The sequence below is a fragment of the Trichomycterus rosablanca genome, chromosome 9, assembly GCF_030014385.1.
Source record: "Trichomycterus rosablanca isolate fTriRos1 chromosome 9, fTriRos1.hap1, whole genome shotgun sequence".
Taxonomy (NCBI): domain Eukaryota; kingdom Metazoa; phylum Chordata; class Actinopteri; order Siluriformes; family Trichomycteridae; genus Trichomycterus; species Trichomycterus rosablanca.
This window is the reverse complement of record NC_085996.1, coordinates 27,213,363-27,231,199: the sequence shown is the minus strand read 5'-3', so window position 1 is coordinate 27,231,199 and position 17,837 is coordinate 27,213,363. Positions and strand designations below refer to the sequence as shown.

The window sequence follows — 17,837 nt, the reverse complement described above, 5'->3', positions numbered from 1 at the left end:
ATATATATATATATATATATATATATATATATATATATATATATATACAGTATTTATATATACATATATACAGTATATGTACATCAATCAGCCATAACATTAAAAACCACCTCCTTGTTTCTACACTCACTGTTCATTTTATCAGCTCCACTTACCATATAGGAGCACTTTGTAGTTCTACAATTACTGACTGTAGTCTATCTGTTTCTTTGCATACTTTTTTAATCTGCTTTCACTCTGTTCCTCAATGGTCAGGACCCCCACAGGACCACCACAGACCAGGTATTATTTGGGTGTTGGATTATTCTCAGCACTGCAGTGACACTGACATGGTTGTGGTGTGTTAGTGTGTGTTGTGCTGGTATGAGTGGATCAGACACAGCAGCGCTGCTGGAGTTTTTAAATACCGTGTTCACTCACTGTCCACTTTATTAGACACACCTACCCAGTTGGTCCACCTTGTAGATGTAAAGTCAGAGATGATCGCACATCTATTGCTGCTGTTTGAGTTGGTCATCTTCTAGACCTTCATCAGTGGTCACAAGACGCTGCCTACGGGGCACTGTTGGCTGGATATATTTGGTTGGTGGACTATTCTCAGTCCAGCAGTGACAGTGAGGTGTTTAAAAACTCCATCAGCGCTGCTGTGTCTGATCCACTCTTACCAGCACTACACACACTAACACACCACCAACATGTCAGTGTCACTGCAGTGCTGAGAATGATCCACCACCCAAATAATACCTGCTCTGTTGTGGTCCTGTGGTGGTCCTGACCATGGCTGGATTACTGACCGGGCCAGTGGGGCCAGCGCCCAGGGGCCCTTGAGGTCAGGGGGCCCCGGGGGGGCCCTGGCCCAAAACATTTAGCGATGCCTATCAACATTTATGATACAATATATTTTTATTTCTGAGGGCCCTCCATTTTAAGGATCCTCTGACTATTAGGGACTTTGACCCCAGGGCCTCTTGGGGCCCTAGCCATGCTTTTGGGGCCCCTAGCCATTCTTTTGGGCCTTAGCCATGCTTTTGGAGGCCCTAGCCATGCTTTTGGGCCCCTTATGAAAATGGATGAGGCGTTGTGGCACTGCTCTGACTTCGACTTCTGGCTATTAGGGGTCCTAGGAAAGAGGGGGGCATATTTTTAGAGGGCCCTGGTTATGAGAGCCCCTACCAGGGGGCCCTAGAGAAGAGCAGGGCATACCATTAGAGGGCCCTTGATCACGATCACTGCTATGGGGCCCTTGACTTCCATAGAAGTCGTTTACCATGGCTCCTTGACTTTCTAGGGACCTACAAATTGCCAGGCAAGCTACCATATTTCATAACAGACGTTTTGTTGCAAATATGCGATTCAGGCCCTTACTTAATGTTTCTGAATTTGTATTGTTTCAAAATTATTATGTTCAATTTCTCTTAAGCGCAGAGACACAAATTAATTTAGCAATTTTGCAATTATTTAAATTTAAGACAAGCAATTTCAAGCAGTTTGAATGCATACACACACTTAACTGAGCTATTTGATGTTCTTTTCATGCCTGACAATATGTCCAACAGTGAGCTCACTTTAAAGGCTAACTCACTCGCTGCAGCATATCCTTCAGATCTGAACATGAGCCTGGCAGATGAATTGATACAATACAAATCATTCATAACAGAAAAAGAAAAATGTCCTAGTAAAATGCTCAAAACCATGATAAATTTGAATTTACAGTCAACCTTTACAAATGTCTACATAGCACTTAGACTTTTTTTGACTGTGCCTATCACAAATTGTGAATGGGAGCGTTCATTCTCCAAACTGGCTCGTATTAAGAATGAATTTAGGATTAGGATGCGCCAAAACCGCCTGAACTCACTGTCACTTCTGGCCATTGAATCAGATTTGGTCAGACAGCTTAATTTTGATGAATTAGTGGATGACTTTGCAAGAAAGAAGAGTAGAAAGAAACTTATATAAAATAGATTCTTGTGTTAGGGTTAGTTATTGACAGGTTGTTTAATGTATTAATTTATTTATGTTTTTGGAGGGGGGGCGCGGAGGGGGGGGGGGGGGGGTGTGTGGCCCTGGGCAACTCTTTGCTCAACTCTTTTCCAGACTATCCTTAATCCGTCCTTGGTCCTGACCATTGAAGAACAGGGTGAAAGCAGGCTAAAAAGGTATGTAGAGAAACAGATGGACTACAGGTAAGAGGAGCTGATAAATGGACAGTGAGTGCAGAAACACATTTTATAATCTGTGAACACATCAGCAAAGAACATGCTATGCTTTTCTATTCCTCCACCGCTGCTGCTGCCACCTCAACCACACAGTAGGAGTCACTGTGCATGACCAGTCCTATGGCACAGTTAACCCAAACCCGGGTCCCAGCATTGGTGGTTTAGCATATTAGATAGGAACACCAATGTCTGCACCACCATCACAAATATAAGAATGTATGAGTATTAATAAATATGGTAACTGGAATTGCCACCCATAATTGCAGGGCAGCTAGGTAACTGCTACTAGTATTTGTTAGAGATACATATGAGTAAACAGAGGTGAGTAGCAACACCCAACACCCTACATTTACTCTGTTACACTGGGCTACATTAAATTTTACAGCACACATTTAATTTAACTTAAATAAGCTGTGGCTCAGTTTTAGACAATGATAGTTTAGTGGTTAGGGTAACAGGCTAATGATCAGAAAGTTAAGGGTTTGAGTCCTGCCACCACTATCAGCCCCGGTTGGGCCATTGTGCAAGACCCTTAACCATAAGTTAAGTGGAATGTATCCTGTTTCAACTGTTAACTGCTTACTATAAAGTGTCTGACAAATGTGTAAATTTAAATATAAACACAAGTGTGTACAGTTAGTAGATCTACCAGTGTCTTTTATTTCATTTATTTATTCTAACACTCTAAACTGACTGTAATCTCGTCTACTATTTCTCTATCAGAGCTGATATCAGAAGCTTTACTTGCCCATACTGTCAGGAAGATGGACTGGATGACCTGGAGCTGCTTTACCACTGCAATGCCAACCATTTACATGACACCAGACAAGTGGTCAGTAAAACTTATCAATGTATAATAAGAGATGCTTAATATATTGCACAGTGTATTATTCCATCATTTCATGATATTAGGGTTTATCCCGTTACCATAGCAAGGTTCAAACAGCAGGAGCAGCAGCCTGGTAAAAAAGCTGAAAGCTGATCAGTGTCTGACTGTGTGTTTTCTGGAATCTCATTTCTCTGGTATAGGTCTGTCCAGTTTGTGTGTCACTGCCTCATGGGAATCCACAATACTACAGCAGGGACTTCATCGGCCACCTCAACCAGCGCCACTGCTACTACATTGAGGACATGACTGTGAGATTTATTAAGTTATATTTTATAAAACACACACACACACACACAGACATTACAGAAGGTACTGCTGAAGGATTTTATACTGATCAGGCCTGAGATTAACCTGATACAACTAATCAAGTCTTTGTAGACCAAGACTTACTGATTTACCAGATGAAATCAGGTGTGCCTATGCTTCATTGGTATGAAAACCTGTCACAGTGACCCTCTGTGAATAAGATTTGACATCAGTGCATCAGAATATATGGAATATCTTTCAAATTATTTTCATATATCTTTTGTAATTGTAGTTACGAAGGTTTTTGTTTTGAGGCTATGAATAAAAAAATTACAGGTGTTATGATTGCTTAGTTCTACACTTATTTGCTCTTCCCCAGTACCAATGATGTGTCCAGAACCTGAATTCTTTTACCCGAACCTAAATATTTTTTTATCTGAACCTGAATTTCTGAACCTGATATTTTTTTACCTGAACTTGAATTTCTGAACCTGATTTTTTTTTACCTGAACTTGAATTCCTGAACTGGATTTTTTTTTACCTGAACTTGAATTCCTAAACCGGATTTTTTTTTTACCTGAACTTGAATTCCTAAACCGGATTTTTTTTATTACCTGAACCTGTATTTCTGAACTTGATAATTTTTTTTTACCTGAACCTGAATTTCTGAACCTGATTTTTGTTTTTTACCTGAACCTGAATTTCAAAACCACATTTTTTTTGTCCTGAACCTGAATTTCTGAACCAGAATTTTTGTGGCCTGAACCTGAATTTCTGAACCTGAATTTCTGTGGCAAGAACCTGAATTTTTTTGGCCTGAACCTGAATATTTTTTACCTGAACCTGATTTTTTTTGGCCTGAACCTGAATTTTTTTTTTACCTGAACCTGATTGTTTTTTGGCCTGAACCTGAATTTCTGAACCTGAATTTTTTTTACCTGAACCTGATTTTTCTGGGCTGAACCTGAATTTTTGAACCTGACATTTTTTGACTTGGACCCAATATTTTTTGGCTTAAACCTGAACCTGACATGTTTTGGCCTGAACCTGAATTTTGATTTTTTTTTTTATCTGTAACTGAATTTTCTTTGGCCTGAACCTGAATTTAAATTTTTTTTTATCTGTACCTGAAATTATTTGGCCTGAACCTGAATTTCGATTTTTTTTATCTGTACCTGAAATTATTTGGCCTGAACCTGAATTTCTGAACCTGAATTTTTTTTACCTGGACCCAATATTTTTTGGCTTAAACCTGAACCTGATTGGTTTTTATCTGAACCTGACATGTTTTGGCCTGAACCTGAATTTTGATTTTTTTTTTTATCTGTAACTGAATTTTCTTTGGCCTGAACCTGAATTTAAATTTTTTTTATCTGTACCTGAAATTATTTGGCCTGAACCTGAATTTCGATTTTTTTTATCTGTACCTGAAATTATTTGGCCTGAACCTGAATTTAAATTTTTTTATCTGTACCTGATTTTTTCTTTGGCCTAAACCTGATTTTTCTTCCCTGAACCTGACATTTTTTGGCCTGAACCTGAATTTCTGAACCAGATATTTTTTGGCCTGAACCTACATTTTTTTTTTGACAAAAATGTTTGATCCCATGAAATTACACACCCTTTTCTTCATGAATTCAGGTGCACGTTTGTGACACTTATTTAACTCCATACTTCTCTAGAAATCTGTTTTATCAGACAATTAATTTATCCACCAGTTTCAATGAATTTACTGGCTAAAATAAATGAAAATTAAATAATTAGATCAATACATAACACATACAAAAGCAAAATGTATACACATATATAATCAAGTTTCCTTGTTTGTGTTTTCTTTTATTCCTTTAACAGAACATTCACCAGAGGGATGAAGCCAACCTCCAGGATGTCATACTGAGATCACTGAAACTACAATGAATAACATTTACCTAGAAAATTAAAAAATTATAATATGACATGACATTTAGTATAACAAAATTATTGATTTACTATAATTGATCAAATGTGCAATGATCATTAGAAACTGTCATTTTATAACTGACAATTATAATTACAAATCAATAGTGGTGTTATTGGTTCAATTAATGAAACACGTGGGATACACAGTTTTTTTTTCTTTAAGCATGTGAATAGAGCTGACACAGGGAGAACATACCATCTTCACACCGAAAAAACCCTGGGAATCCAACCCAGGCTCTTTTTGCTGTAAGACGACATCGCTACTCACTGGCCATATACGTATATATATAAATACAAGTTACAAAGTACAAAAGGGCAGGGCATAATTATTGTCAAAGTCCAGGCAATGGTTCAATAAAAATCAACCCAGTCCAACTATACAGAGGTCCAATAGGACAAATAAAGATAAACATAGTAGTCATAACAAGAAAAGGTCATTTGCAATATTAACAAACAACATTAGGTGCTAAGACTGTAAACTAGCAAGACTACACAGGAGTTCATGAAAACTTGTTCTTTTATACTAAACAGCAATATCTTCCTGGTGTGAATTTAGGAATGAATGTTAGGAATGAATGTTAGGAATGAACAGAAGGTTGTCCTCTGGTGGATTGGGGGTAAAATTACATATGTTGTGACAGAAATTACAACCTGTTTGATTAATTTTATGCTCCTTTTATATCATAATTATATAACAAATTTTACAACAGCATTATTAATTATTATGAATCTTATCAGTATGGTCATCTTATCACTGCTCACACAGCACTTTTTTCTTTTTTTGAGATGGTTTTAAAGAAATATAGTATACAGAGGGTAACAGGGAGCACAGAAGCAGCATACACGGAGTAGAAACCATGGCCAGTTGTGTCCCATTGCTGTTTCTGTTTTTTTGTCTGTTATGTGCTGAGAGATGTCATTTGGTGAGTCTAGGTTTATTTTCTTTATTAGTAATTTAAATGACGTATATATACAAGCTACACTACTGACTATTTAAATTGTTGTAAATTGTTGTCTAAAAAGGTAGACAGATGCCTGTTGGACAATTTAGTATGAAAATGTGCTTTAAAACGTGTATTCAGTTGAATGTGTTGTATTTTAATGTGCAATAATCTGTTAATGTATTGACATTATTTTAATAGCTTTTAAAATCATGTAATTAACAAACTTACTTACCAAGAAAAATCATGTCATTAAATGTTTTTATCTACTGAAATGTGTTTAATCTTTATAGTGTCTAAATAATAAATTATAACAATAATTTAATTAATTTCATACACATGACCAAGACTTACCAAAAATGAAACCAGCCCAAACAGAATTCAAACAATACCAACCTTACATTGTTTGTCCTTTGGAGTCTTTTTTATAATGCATTATTCAGCCCACCATCCTCATAAATGGGGTGGCTAAGTGGGTAGCTCTGTCGCCTCACAGCAAGAAGGTCCTGGGTTTGATCCCTAGGTGGAGCAGTCTGGGTCCTTTCTGCGTGGAGTTTGCATGTTCTTTATGTGTCTGAGTGGGTTTCCTCTGGGAGCTCCGGTTTCCTCCCACAGTCTAAAGACATGCAAGTGAGGTGAATTGGAGAAACAAAATTGTCCATGACTGTGTTTAGCTTGTGAACTGATGAATCTTGTATAACCAGTAACTACCGTTTCTGTCATGAATGTAACCAAAGTGTAAAACATGATGTTAAAATCCTAATAAATAAATACAATAAATCCTCCTAAATGAATACTAAAGAAAATGTCCTTTTAGTAAGTAAAATACTTTAAAGCTTTAGCAACATGTCAACATGCCAAGTGTTTCAGACTTAAATTAAGTCTCATTTAAATACACTGTACTGTATGACCAACAGTATGTGAGCATCCCTAATAATTACTGACTCCTGGTATTTGGCAATAGTTTGGGTAAGGTCTTTTACTGTTCTAGCACGACATGGTGGATCAGAAACTTTAGTGACCTGGAAAGATCCCTGACCTCAAACACATTAAAACCTTTTGGATCAAACACAGATTGTGACTGGTGCTAGTCAGTGCTTCAACTTACACATCTTTTAACTTACTAGGCACAAATTTTAAAGATGCACTCCAAAATCTTGTGGAAAGTCTGTGGAACAGTGGAGGCTATTCTAGACACACGGGGTGGGGGGATACACGTTCTGTCAATGGTTTTAGAATATGATATATAAAAGATTTTATGGCCAGTTGTTTGAATACTTTTGAACATTTCAGTGTCATCAGACTGGGTGTTACCAAAAAGTGTCTCTAAGGAATATCACATGTTGCACTGACCAAGTATTCCAAAGTATTATTAAAACAAAACTGCAGTTATATGTTATGGCTAAAGTAAACTCTTATTTGCTAAATATTTAGCAAAGATAACACCAATTTCATTTCCTAAAGACAAGAATCTGTGATTAATTCATCTCTGTGTTAATTCTCTTTAACCTTTATTATTTAACTGACAATGGCACTGATATTTTCACTAACCAACTTAACTGAACTTTGCAAATATAAATACATTTAGAATTTGATGCCTGCAACACACTAAAAAAAGCTGGCACAGAGGCATGTCTACCACTGTGTTACTGTATATCACCTTTCCTATTAATTACTGTAACACACCCACCTGCTGTGCCCATTTTGACCGGCAGGGGGCGTAAAGGCACCTAGGAGTGCCTAATAGCGTGATTTGCTTCTGCTGGTTTGTGATCCAAAACGTTGAAATTCTTTTCAGTGAAATAAATGTTCAAGAGAATTAACAAATGACAGATTCTTGTTGTTACTGCATTTTTCTAACATGTATAGTTAAGCTTTTAATTTGTTAATTTTTAAAGTGCCATGAAATAAAACAGAATAAAATAAAATCATATTTTTATATCTTTCTCTTACAGTCAGCTTCAGCTCTTACAGGTAAGATGTGAAGCATGATAATAATAAATACACTATTAGGACAAAAGTATTGGGACAATCCAACAGTTGCTAACAGTTGTAATAAATCAATTATATAGGCGCCCAGGTGGCGCAGCGGAATATTCCGCTAGCACACTAGTGCCGAGATTCTGGACTCCTCGTTTCAAAACGTTTCCACCGGTCGGCTGGGCGCCATCAAGGGGGCATAATTGGCAGTGCCTGCAACAGACACGGTTCTGGTAGGGTTGGATGATCGGACTATGTGGGTGGGGTCTTCAAACGCTGTGTAAGGACCCTGATTGGCAGATAGAGAGGCGCCTGTGCAAAGTGCATGGGTGAAAAAGGGTTCCGCTAAGGGCTGCGTGCGGGTTGGAGAAGGCGCGGGTTGGAGGAGGCGTGGGCAGCAATATACCCACCTTGACTGCAATCAGGGATCCCCCAGCAGCGGAAGACAAATTGCCTACAGTAAATTGGGAGAAAATGGGAGAAATGCTTCTAACTTTGTAGCAACAGTTTAGGGAAGACTTTTTCCTGTTCCAGTATTACTGTGCCCATAGTAAAGACATAAAGAAAACCTTGGTTTGAAGAAACTCCAGAGTCCTGACCTGAATAGCTTTGGAATAAACTGAAACATTAATTTAGACTTTCTTGACCAACATCAGGCCAAGCAAAACAAATGCTCTTTTGACTGAATGGGCACAGATTCCCACAAATGTACTTCAAATAATTGTGAAAAGCCTTCTTAGAAGAGTTGTTCACACAGAGGTCACTCTATTTTAATACTACTTAGTTTTGAAATGGTATGTCCTGCAAGCTCATGGTCATGTGGCCAAATACTTTTGGCCATATAGTGTAATTTAAATCATATTGTCAGATATAAGATAATGTAATCTTTTAACTGGGATTATTCTCTTATTTGTAATTAGGCTCTACAGAGGAGGATGTGGATCAAGGAAAGGACCGGGATATATTTGACATAAATGAAGGTCTGAATAAAAACACCATTATTCACAGTTTTATACTAAAAATCACCACGGTAATATCAACTCCTCCTATATCTCTATTACAGAAGCAGGACTTGATCTGGTAGAGGGAGACTTGGTGATTGATGAAGTCAGTATATCATTTTATGTACCTTTTTGGGCTGTTTTTATATTTGCCAACCCAAACACTTGAAAGTTAATGATAAACAATAATACTGTTGTGCTGAATGTGTTTGTGGCTAACAGCTGGATGGCAAGAACACTATATTGGGTGAGCAGTATCGTTGGCCAACCACTGTGCCATACTACCTAGAGGACAGCCTAGGTAAGAACCAGCTAATCTGATTTCACCTTTAATATAACTTAAATCAGCTTTTTGATTAAGAAATAACTGGCATTTTGATTACCTAGCTTTGATAGAGATCTGCCTAACTGTCCTGGTGGTAAAAGCCAAAGTTTCTGGGGATCTTAGGAGTTTCACATTATCTTTATGTCTTTGTGGGCTTTTTTCTTGGTTTGGGAAGGTAAATTCTCTGCTTTCACTCCCTCCAAGTGTGATTGTGTGAGAGGATGGGTAAGTGGCTTGGCCAGGGTTTATTCCCTCTTTGCACCTGGTGTTCTCGGGTGAACTAACTTAAACCTGACCAAGAGAGGGTCAGTATTAATAAATAAATGAATCTTTTGATTGGCTCAGTGGCTTGGTGGGTAGCACTGTCGCCTCAGAGCAAGAGGTCCTGGGTTCGATCCCCAGGTGGGGCAGTCCTGGTCCTTTGTGTGAGGAGTTTGCATGTTCTCCCCGTGTCTGTGGGTTTCCTCTGGAAGCTTCAGTGTCCTCCCACAGTCCAAAAACATGCAGTCAGGTTAATTAGAGACACTGAATTGCCCTATAGGTGTCTGCCCTGCAATGGACTGGCACACCCTCACGACCCTAATTGGATAAGCGGTTAAGAAAGTGATTGAATGATTGGTAATAGAAATCAATCTGGTTTTAATGTTTCCCTGAAATAAAACAATAAAAGTCGACTGTGGCAGGATTGTAAATTTGTATTTAAGGTAGTTCATGATCAATAAATAATAACAATAATAATAAAACACATTCCTCAAGGCAACTTCTTATTGTCATGTGACTGTCTGATTACCTGTCTATGTGACCCAATGAAGAACAACAGGAGATCATTTCAGAAAATCTAACAGTGTCTGATTTACAACAGTTCTGCAGAGAGGAACTAAAATGTCCTTTACAGTAATATACAAGACTAATATTAAACTGTTAAAACAAAACATATTTAAAAAATGTCTATTTCTTATGTTTTTATTGTGTGATATGTATAATTAATAAATTATTTAGAGTAACAAATATGAGGGTTACCTTTCCCATATTACTGTATATCTGCTTATAATGTGTGTGTGTGCAGAAATCAATGCTAAAGGAGTGGTACTGAAAGCATTCGAGCAGTACAGACTCAAGACTTGTATTGATTTCAAGCCCTGGAGTGGCGAACCAAACTACATTTCTGTGTACAAAGGTTCTGGGTAAGTAATGCATTTTTAAAGTACAATGGAGTCAAATGGGGTTCTACATTGTACAGTTGTTCAATCAGAATATTTATGAGAATTTGTTACTGCCAAAATAAAATATTTAGACATTTCGTCATGACTTGACCACATATAATTTACATTTAAGTCAAAGGTAATACAATGAGGTAATCATGTTCTTATTTTAAAATGTCATTGTGAATGTTACCAGGTGTTCCTCATCAGTGGGAAATCGACGAGTGGGAAAGCAAAGGTTATCCATTGGCAAAAACTGTGATCGGCTTGCAACAGTGGAGCATGAGTTCCTGCATGCTCTAGGTTTCTGGCATGAACAGTCTAGAGCTGACCGGGATGATTATGTCAGCATTATTTGGGACCAGATTGAAGCAGGTAAATACACTACTAGGTACTATGGGGGGAGGTCAGTCACCCACATTTAATTACAAATTAGATTCTATTGAACTAGACATGCCCAGGTATAATTAGATCCATATCAAATGGAAGCAGTGGTAAATCTTCCCAGATGTGGTCAGTTTACAGAAATTCCACCAATAGCACATCAACAACTCATCCCTGAGGTCCCAAATGAAGCCAGACAAACTTTAGACTTCACTCATCTCAATAAGATCAAAATTTATGATTCTACCATTTAAAAAAGACAGTTGATGATCCCCAAGCAATACTCTTTTATAAACTAATAAAACAAAAGTATAAGTTTTTAAAACACAATTGTTCTTAATTTAATTTCTTTTTCATCAACCGCTTTATCCTGGTAAGGGTCATAGTCTGGTTCAACCAGGAAACACTGGGTGCCAGGCAGGACCACCCTGTACAGGTTGCCATCCATTGAAGGATGAAGGACACCCAAACATTGCCAATCATGTCTGTGTAGACACACAGGTGATTATCATGGCTTATAGTACTGTTGGTAGGCTAGCGTAGACTGCTGCTCCCAAAGACATCTGTTTCTCAATACAATTATTTATTATAAAATATGTTGTTTTTACTTAGCTTCTCTTTGTATAATATCATGTTTTGTTCAATGATCTAAGCTCATTTAATGTGACAAATATCCAATAAAAGAGGCAGTTGACAAGGGGGCACTTACTTTGTACACCAGTGAAATATGTAACTGATATTGTGTTATTCTTAATAAATTCTAACTCATTAACTTTAGCATTACGTTATGTTTATTTTTTAATAAATCTTATATTCCACGTGTAGGTAAAGAGCACAACTTTAACACCTATGGTGACACAGTGTCCAGTGCTCTAGGCATTCCTTACGACTACATGTCAGTTATGCACTACAGTAAGACCTCCTTCAACAAGGCCAATGAACCCACAATCGTCACCAAGATCCCAGAGTTCATGGATGTTATAGGTCAGCGCATGGAGTTCAGCTCCAGTGACATGCTCAAGCTTAACAAGCTGTATAACTGCAGTAAGTGCAGCTTCTACTCTTGTGATTATAATAACAACAAAGCCTGCAATAGATAAAATGTAAATGTTTAGCTGGACAGTTAATTTTTTATTTATGCATTTTAATTTTACAGCCAGATTCTCCACCTTCATGGATTCCTGTAGCTTTGAACAGCCCAATATCTGTGGTATGATCCAGGGAAACCATGCCAAGTGGGCGCGATTTAAAAGTGCAGAGGGTGGTCCAAACACTGACTACACCACCTTGGGCCAGTGTAATGGTAAGATCATAATTACAAAGATATCACATGACCCAGTAAAAAGAAAACAATAGTATGTTGAGTCAAAGAATGCCTTCAACCCACAATAATACACTTTCAACTGTTACATACAATGAAAATGATGGATCTTCATGTTATGAAAGTAGGTCCAGAAATGACATGGTTGTATAATAACCATCAAATATTTTACAGTCAGATTTGCAGGACTGGGTGAAACCTATGGTGCTTTTCTTAATAGTGGAAGTTGTAGCCTAGCGGTTAAGGTACTGGACTAGTAATCAGAAGGTTGCTGGTTCAAGCCCCACCACTGCCAGGTTGCTGCTGCTGGGCCCTTAACCCTCAATTGCTCAGACTGTATACTGTCCCAGTACTGTAAGTTTTCAAGAATGTTACAATGAACACAATGATAAAAAATAAGTATGTATGACCTTTAAATTACCATATTTACATTAACAAACATTTAGGAGAAGTCTGATGTACAATTTGTGCATAAAATCTTCATCCACCTTTAAAGGGAAGGGTATTTTTTCATAAGAGGGTCAAGACAAATTTATTTGTATAGCACTTTTTACAATAGACATTGCCTCAAAGCAACTTTACAGCATCCAGGACCGACAAGAAACCCCTGCTGAGCATGCCAAGGGCAACAGTGGCAAGAAAAAACTACCTTAAAATTACAAGATGAAACCTTGAGAGGAATTAATTAAAACTAAATGTTATAATTAGTGAAAAATTATAACAAGCAATAGGAGGTTTATTATTGACTTCATTAATCAGTTAGTTCTGGACATTTCACCCCAAACCATTTAAAACTTGTAAGACAATATTAAGAAATTAAAGTTTTTAAATTTAAATTAAAGAGGCCTGACTACTAATGAGTTTTTTTTTTTCATACAGTATTGCTGTATGTATTATTACTGGCTTTCATTATTTTGTCTATTACATCTTGGTGAGTGCAGTTTTAGTTATTAGTTGTGACTTTTATACTACAGTATAATACCAAATTTCTTTTACTACTCATCACCAATAATCCTTATCTGTGCTCAGATAAGAGTAAATAACTATGAAATCTGCTGCTTTTTTATGAGGCTGTTACACCAGTACTTTGGTCTCAATGATCTTTAGATATAAGGAAAAGAAATTCAAATAAACTCTGACATACACACATTAAAACCTCCTCCTTGTTTCTACACTCACTGTCCATTTTATCAGCTCCACTTACCATATAGAAGCACTTTGTAGTTTTACAATTACTGACTGTAGTCCATCTGTTTCTCTGCATGCTTTTTTAGCCTGATTTCACCCTGTTCTTCAATGGTCAAGACCACCACAGGACCACTACAGAGTAGGTATTATTTGGGTGGTGGATCATTCTCAGCACTGCAGTGACATGGTGGTGGTGTGTTAGTGTGTGTTGTGCTGGTAAGAGTGGATAAGACACAGCAGCGCTGCTGGAGTTTTTAAACACCTCACTGTCACTGCTGGACTGAGAATAGTCCACCAACCAAAAATATCCAGCCAACAGCGCCCCGTAGGCAGCGTCCTGTGACCACTGATGAGGATCTCAAAGATGATCAACTCAAACAGCAGCAATAGATGAGAGTTCATCTCTGACTTCACATCTACAAGGTGTCTTATAAAATGGACAGTGAGTGAACACAGTATTTAAAAACTTCAGCTGATCCACTCATACCAGCACAACACACACTAACACACCACCACCATGTCATTGTCACTGCGGTGCTGAGAATGATCCACCACCCAAATAATACCTACTCTGTAGTGGTCCTGTGGTGGTCTTGACCATTGAAGAACAGCATGAAAGGGGGCTAACAAAGCATGCAGAGAAACAGATGGACTACAGTCAGTAATTGTAGAACTACAAAGTGCTCCTACATTTTTTGTGAATTCTTGTTATAAAATTATATTACTGTATTTTTTACTGCAGGTGCAGGTTTTTTCATGCATTTTAGCACTGCTACAAGAAACACTGGAGACAAGGCTTACCTGGAAAGCCGTCTGTTTTACCCTAAAAGAGGACACCAGTGCTTACAGTTCTACCTCTACAACAGTGGGGGAGCTGATGATCACCTGAACATATGGGTGCGCGAATATGATAATGAAAACAACCCTCAAGGAGAGCTGAGACACATTCAGACAATTACTGGTAAATGAAGCAGCTAATCAGATTATATTAACCCAAAATAATATAAACAATCAACATCATTCCTAGTATCAACTGGTTTCTTTTTGTATTCCTTGTATTGATAATGTGCCTTTATGATAAAGGTAACAATCTGAACTCCTGGAAGCTTCACCATGTGACTCTGGATGTGTCCCAAAAGTTTCGGGTAGTGTTCGAAGCAGTGAAGGGCCTGGAAGTGTCAAAGGGTGGTCTGTCACTGGATGATATCAATCTCTCAGAAACACAATGTCCTCAGTTTCAATGGCATATCCAGAACTTCACCGGCCTCCTCTCTACTACACCAGCTAATTCCAAGATCTACAGCCCCACTTTCTTGTCTCCTGATGGCTACTCTTTTCAGGTCAGCCTTTACGTAAATGGAAAGTCAAGTAGTCCTGACCAGATGGCCGTCTATTTCCACCTGACCTCTGGGCCTCATGACAGCAAGTTAAAATGGCCATGCCCATGGAGACAGGCTACTATTGCACTGATGGACCAGAATCCTAATATTCAACAACGCATGGATAACCAAAGGATGATTACAACTGACCCCAGCAAGACCTCCACAGACTGTAAGTATTTATTAATGATGGGGAAATAAAATTATAGTGAAAATAATACCTCATAAATAAAGTAGTTAGCTTTTTAACCTATTAGTATTCGTCACATTTGTTACACTCCTCTAAATCAATGACTTGTTCACTTTAGAGGATAATCACAATGCTAAATGTGTACCATCAGTTGACTTGAGTTGACAGCTCATTAGTTTTCACCATGTTTGCAACACACCTCTTGTTGGTGTTTATATCACACATCACAGTTGGGGCAAACTGGGTTGTTATTAATTTACATAGGTTAGAATTTTAATAACGCCACTCAGGTGGCACATCAGTAAAAACACACGCTGGAACCAGAGCTGGATCTCGAATGCATGGTATCGAATCTCAGCTCTGCCTTGCCGGCTGAGGATGAGCGGCCACATGAACGATTGGCCTGTTGTTCATATGGACAGGACTAAGCCAGATAGGGTCTCTCTCTCATGACTGGTGCAATTATGACCTCTGCTGGCTGATTGATGGCACCTGCACAGAGATGAGAAAAGAATGCTCTTAGGGTGTGTCCCTCCGTACAAGCAGCTAGGCTGCACTGCACTCGTCAAAGTGTAGGTAATAAGATGCATACGGTATGCTGCCCACATGTCGAAGGGTTAGCAATCAGAGCAGAGATCGGCACTGGTGGAGAGGAAGCATGATGCAATGGGGCAATTGGATGTGCTAAAAAAAGGGAGAAAAAGGGGAGAAAATGCATAAAAAAAAAAAAAAAAGAATTTTAATAACAAAATAAAACTACAGCAATCGTATCTTATGATGCTGGGTTTTAGCACAGCTGTCATTCAGCTTTAAAGATTGCTCGCAATAAATTAACAATTTGACTAAATTTGACTTGTCAAATAATAGCCATCAAGCTAAGTTAACCCACCTAAGGATTTTCTTACTTACCCTTATGTCCAGCTTTGTGTTTCTGCTTTTTCTGTATAATTTGAGTGCTATTTTCCCCCCTGTAGCTCTGGGTAATGTAGAATATTTCTGGGATGACCCAAGAAAAGTAGGGAGTCTGGTGAAGAATCCAGATGGTACTTCTTATTACCGTGGGCCAGGCAGTGGTACCAGCTCCTTCATCACACACCATCGTCTGAAGAGTCGGGACTTCATCAAAGGGAATGATGCCATCTTCCTGCTCAGTCTAGAAGGTGATTGTGGAGGGAATAATAAAAATAAATGGTCACACTTCCTTTACTTTTATTTGGGATACAACATAATGTATCTTTAAAACTAAAGCAAAACAAAAGCATGTACATTGACTTAACACTTTATTAGTTAGGCTGACCTGGTTAATACATTTATTGATACTTTTATGAAATACACCTACCATACAGATCAAATTTGTGGGTGTACAATTACTGACTGATCATAGTCAATCTTTTGCTATGTGCACTTTTGCTCTGTCACCCCCCTGTACCCTATTTATTAATTGAAGGGGACCCCCAGTTACCAGATGATGAATCTCAGCAATTCAATGACACTAACATGGTCTTGATATTGTAGTGTCTTGCTCTGGTATGAATACATCAGGTGCAACAGTGTTGGGATTTTTGAATATTGTTCAAACTTACTGGAATTGTTCATCACTGTTACTTCTGTTTTTCAAGCACTGCACTCATTAAGTGCTGAGAATGGTCCACCACTTAAATAACATTGGTCACTGTGTGTCTCATTGGGTTGTTTAATAAATAGGGTATGTAAGGGTTACGTAGTAGACAGATATTATTTAATAACAGTGTACCCAAAAAGCTAACCTGGAGTGTAGGTGTAGCTTATGAAAAAAGAAATTAATACATGTACCTAATATATTGCTTGATGATTGGTAGATCAGAGTGTACTTTTCTTGTAAGCAAATAAATCGGAAAGTTTGGGACCGTTTTCTATTTCTCTTCTCCAGATGTGACTGGACTTTTGGAAACTCAGCCCATACCCCAGTCTGTCACATGTGGTGCGGGTTGCCAGAAGGAGAGCTCTTCACCTGTAACCTCCACAGCTACAGTGATGGCTGGTGCTTTCATGGGAGCAGTCATGCTTTTAATGGTGGTTACTGGTGTGGTGTACAGTTTGAGAAAGCTCCAAAAGAGAAGAGAAGCAGACAGAGAGGCAGGGATGGTACCAGAGATAGTAAATGGCTGTAAGCATCCAGATAACATTCTCAACTCAAAAATACATATAACACATGGCTAAAAGTATGTGTGAACTCTTGCCCACAATGTAGGTAAAAAAATCAAGCATTCAAACAGATGGACATTAACAGTTTAGTCATTTTAACTGGCACATTCAGAGGATGCCACCTTTGAACAAGTCAAGTTTCAGCCCTGGCAGTCAGGAAGTAGTAGGCCAAGGACTAAATACTTAAAGGTGAAGTTCAGAAGGGTAATGGCCAGATGTTCACATACTTTTGGCCATGTAGTATACATGTGTTATTGTCAAATGTCGACCTACTGTACTTTTTGTATGGCTTGTAAAATAGTAGGTATAGTTAACTATTTTTTCTTTTCTCTTTTAGAAACTGCTGAGTTAGATCACAAAGCTGAACAATGGATGACAATTATGGCTTCGACAGAACATAAATCTATAAATATATAATGTTTTGAAATA

The 17,837-nt window shown here is 38.1% G+C and overlaps 1 protein-coding gene across 1 annotated transcript; it reads left to right on the top strand.

Moving 5' to 3' along the window:
- The first annotated feature begins 7,396 nt into the window (after positions 1 to 7,396).
- On the top strand, positions 7,397 to 17,803 carry mep1ba (meprin A subunit beta a). The gene is made up of 14 exons (XM_063002501.1): positions 7,397 to 7,420; positions 8,210 to 8,228; positions 9,155 to 9,214; positions 9,298 to 9,341; positions 9,458 to 9,536; positions 10,627 to 10,744; positions 10,959 to 11,137; positions 11,972 to 12,190; positions 12,303 to 12,449; positions 14,398 to 14,616; positions 14,739 to 15,206; positions 16,199 to 16,384; positions 17,134 to 17,370; positions 17,746 to 17,803. Coding segments are annotated over exons 1-14 (2,001 nt in total). The 3' UTR covers positions 17,748 to 17,803.
- The last annotated feature ends 34 nt before the right edge of the window (positions 17,804 to 17,837 follow it).

Bases quoted from the DNA above. Each gene is read 5' to 3' on its own strand.
- mep1ba (XM_063002501.1), top strand. From the start codon at position 7,397: ATGCACTCCAAAATCTTGTGGAAA. The intron at 9,342-9,457 runs GTCAGTATATCA...TGTGGCTAACAG, and splicing joins GAGACTTGGTGATTGATGAA to CTGGATGGCAAGAACACTAT. The intron at 14,617-14,738 runs GTAAATGAAGCA...TTTATGATAAAG, and splicing joins ACACATTCAGACAATTACTG to GTAACAATCTGAACTCCTGG.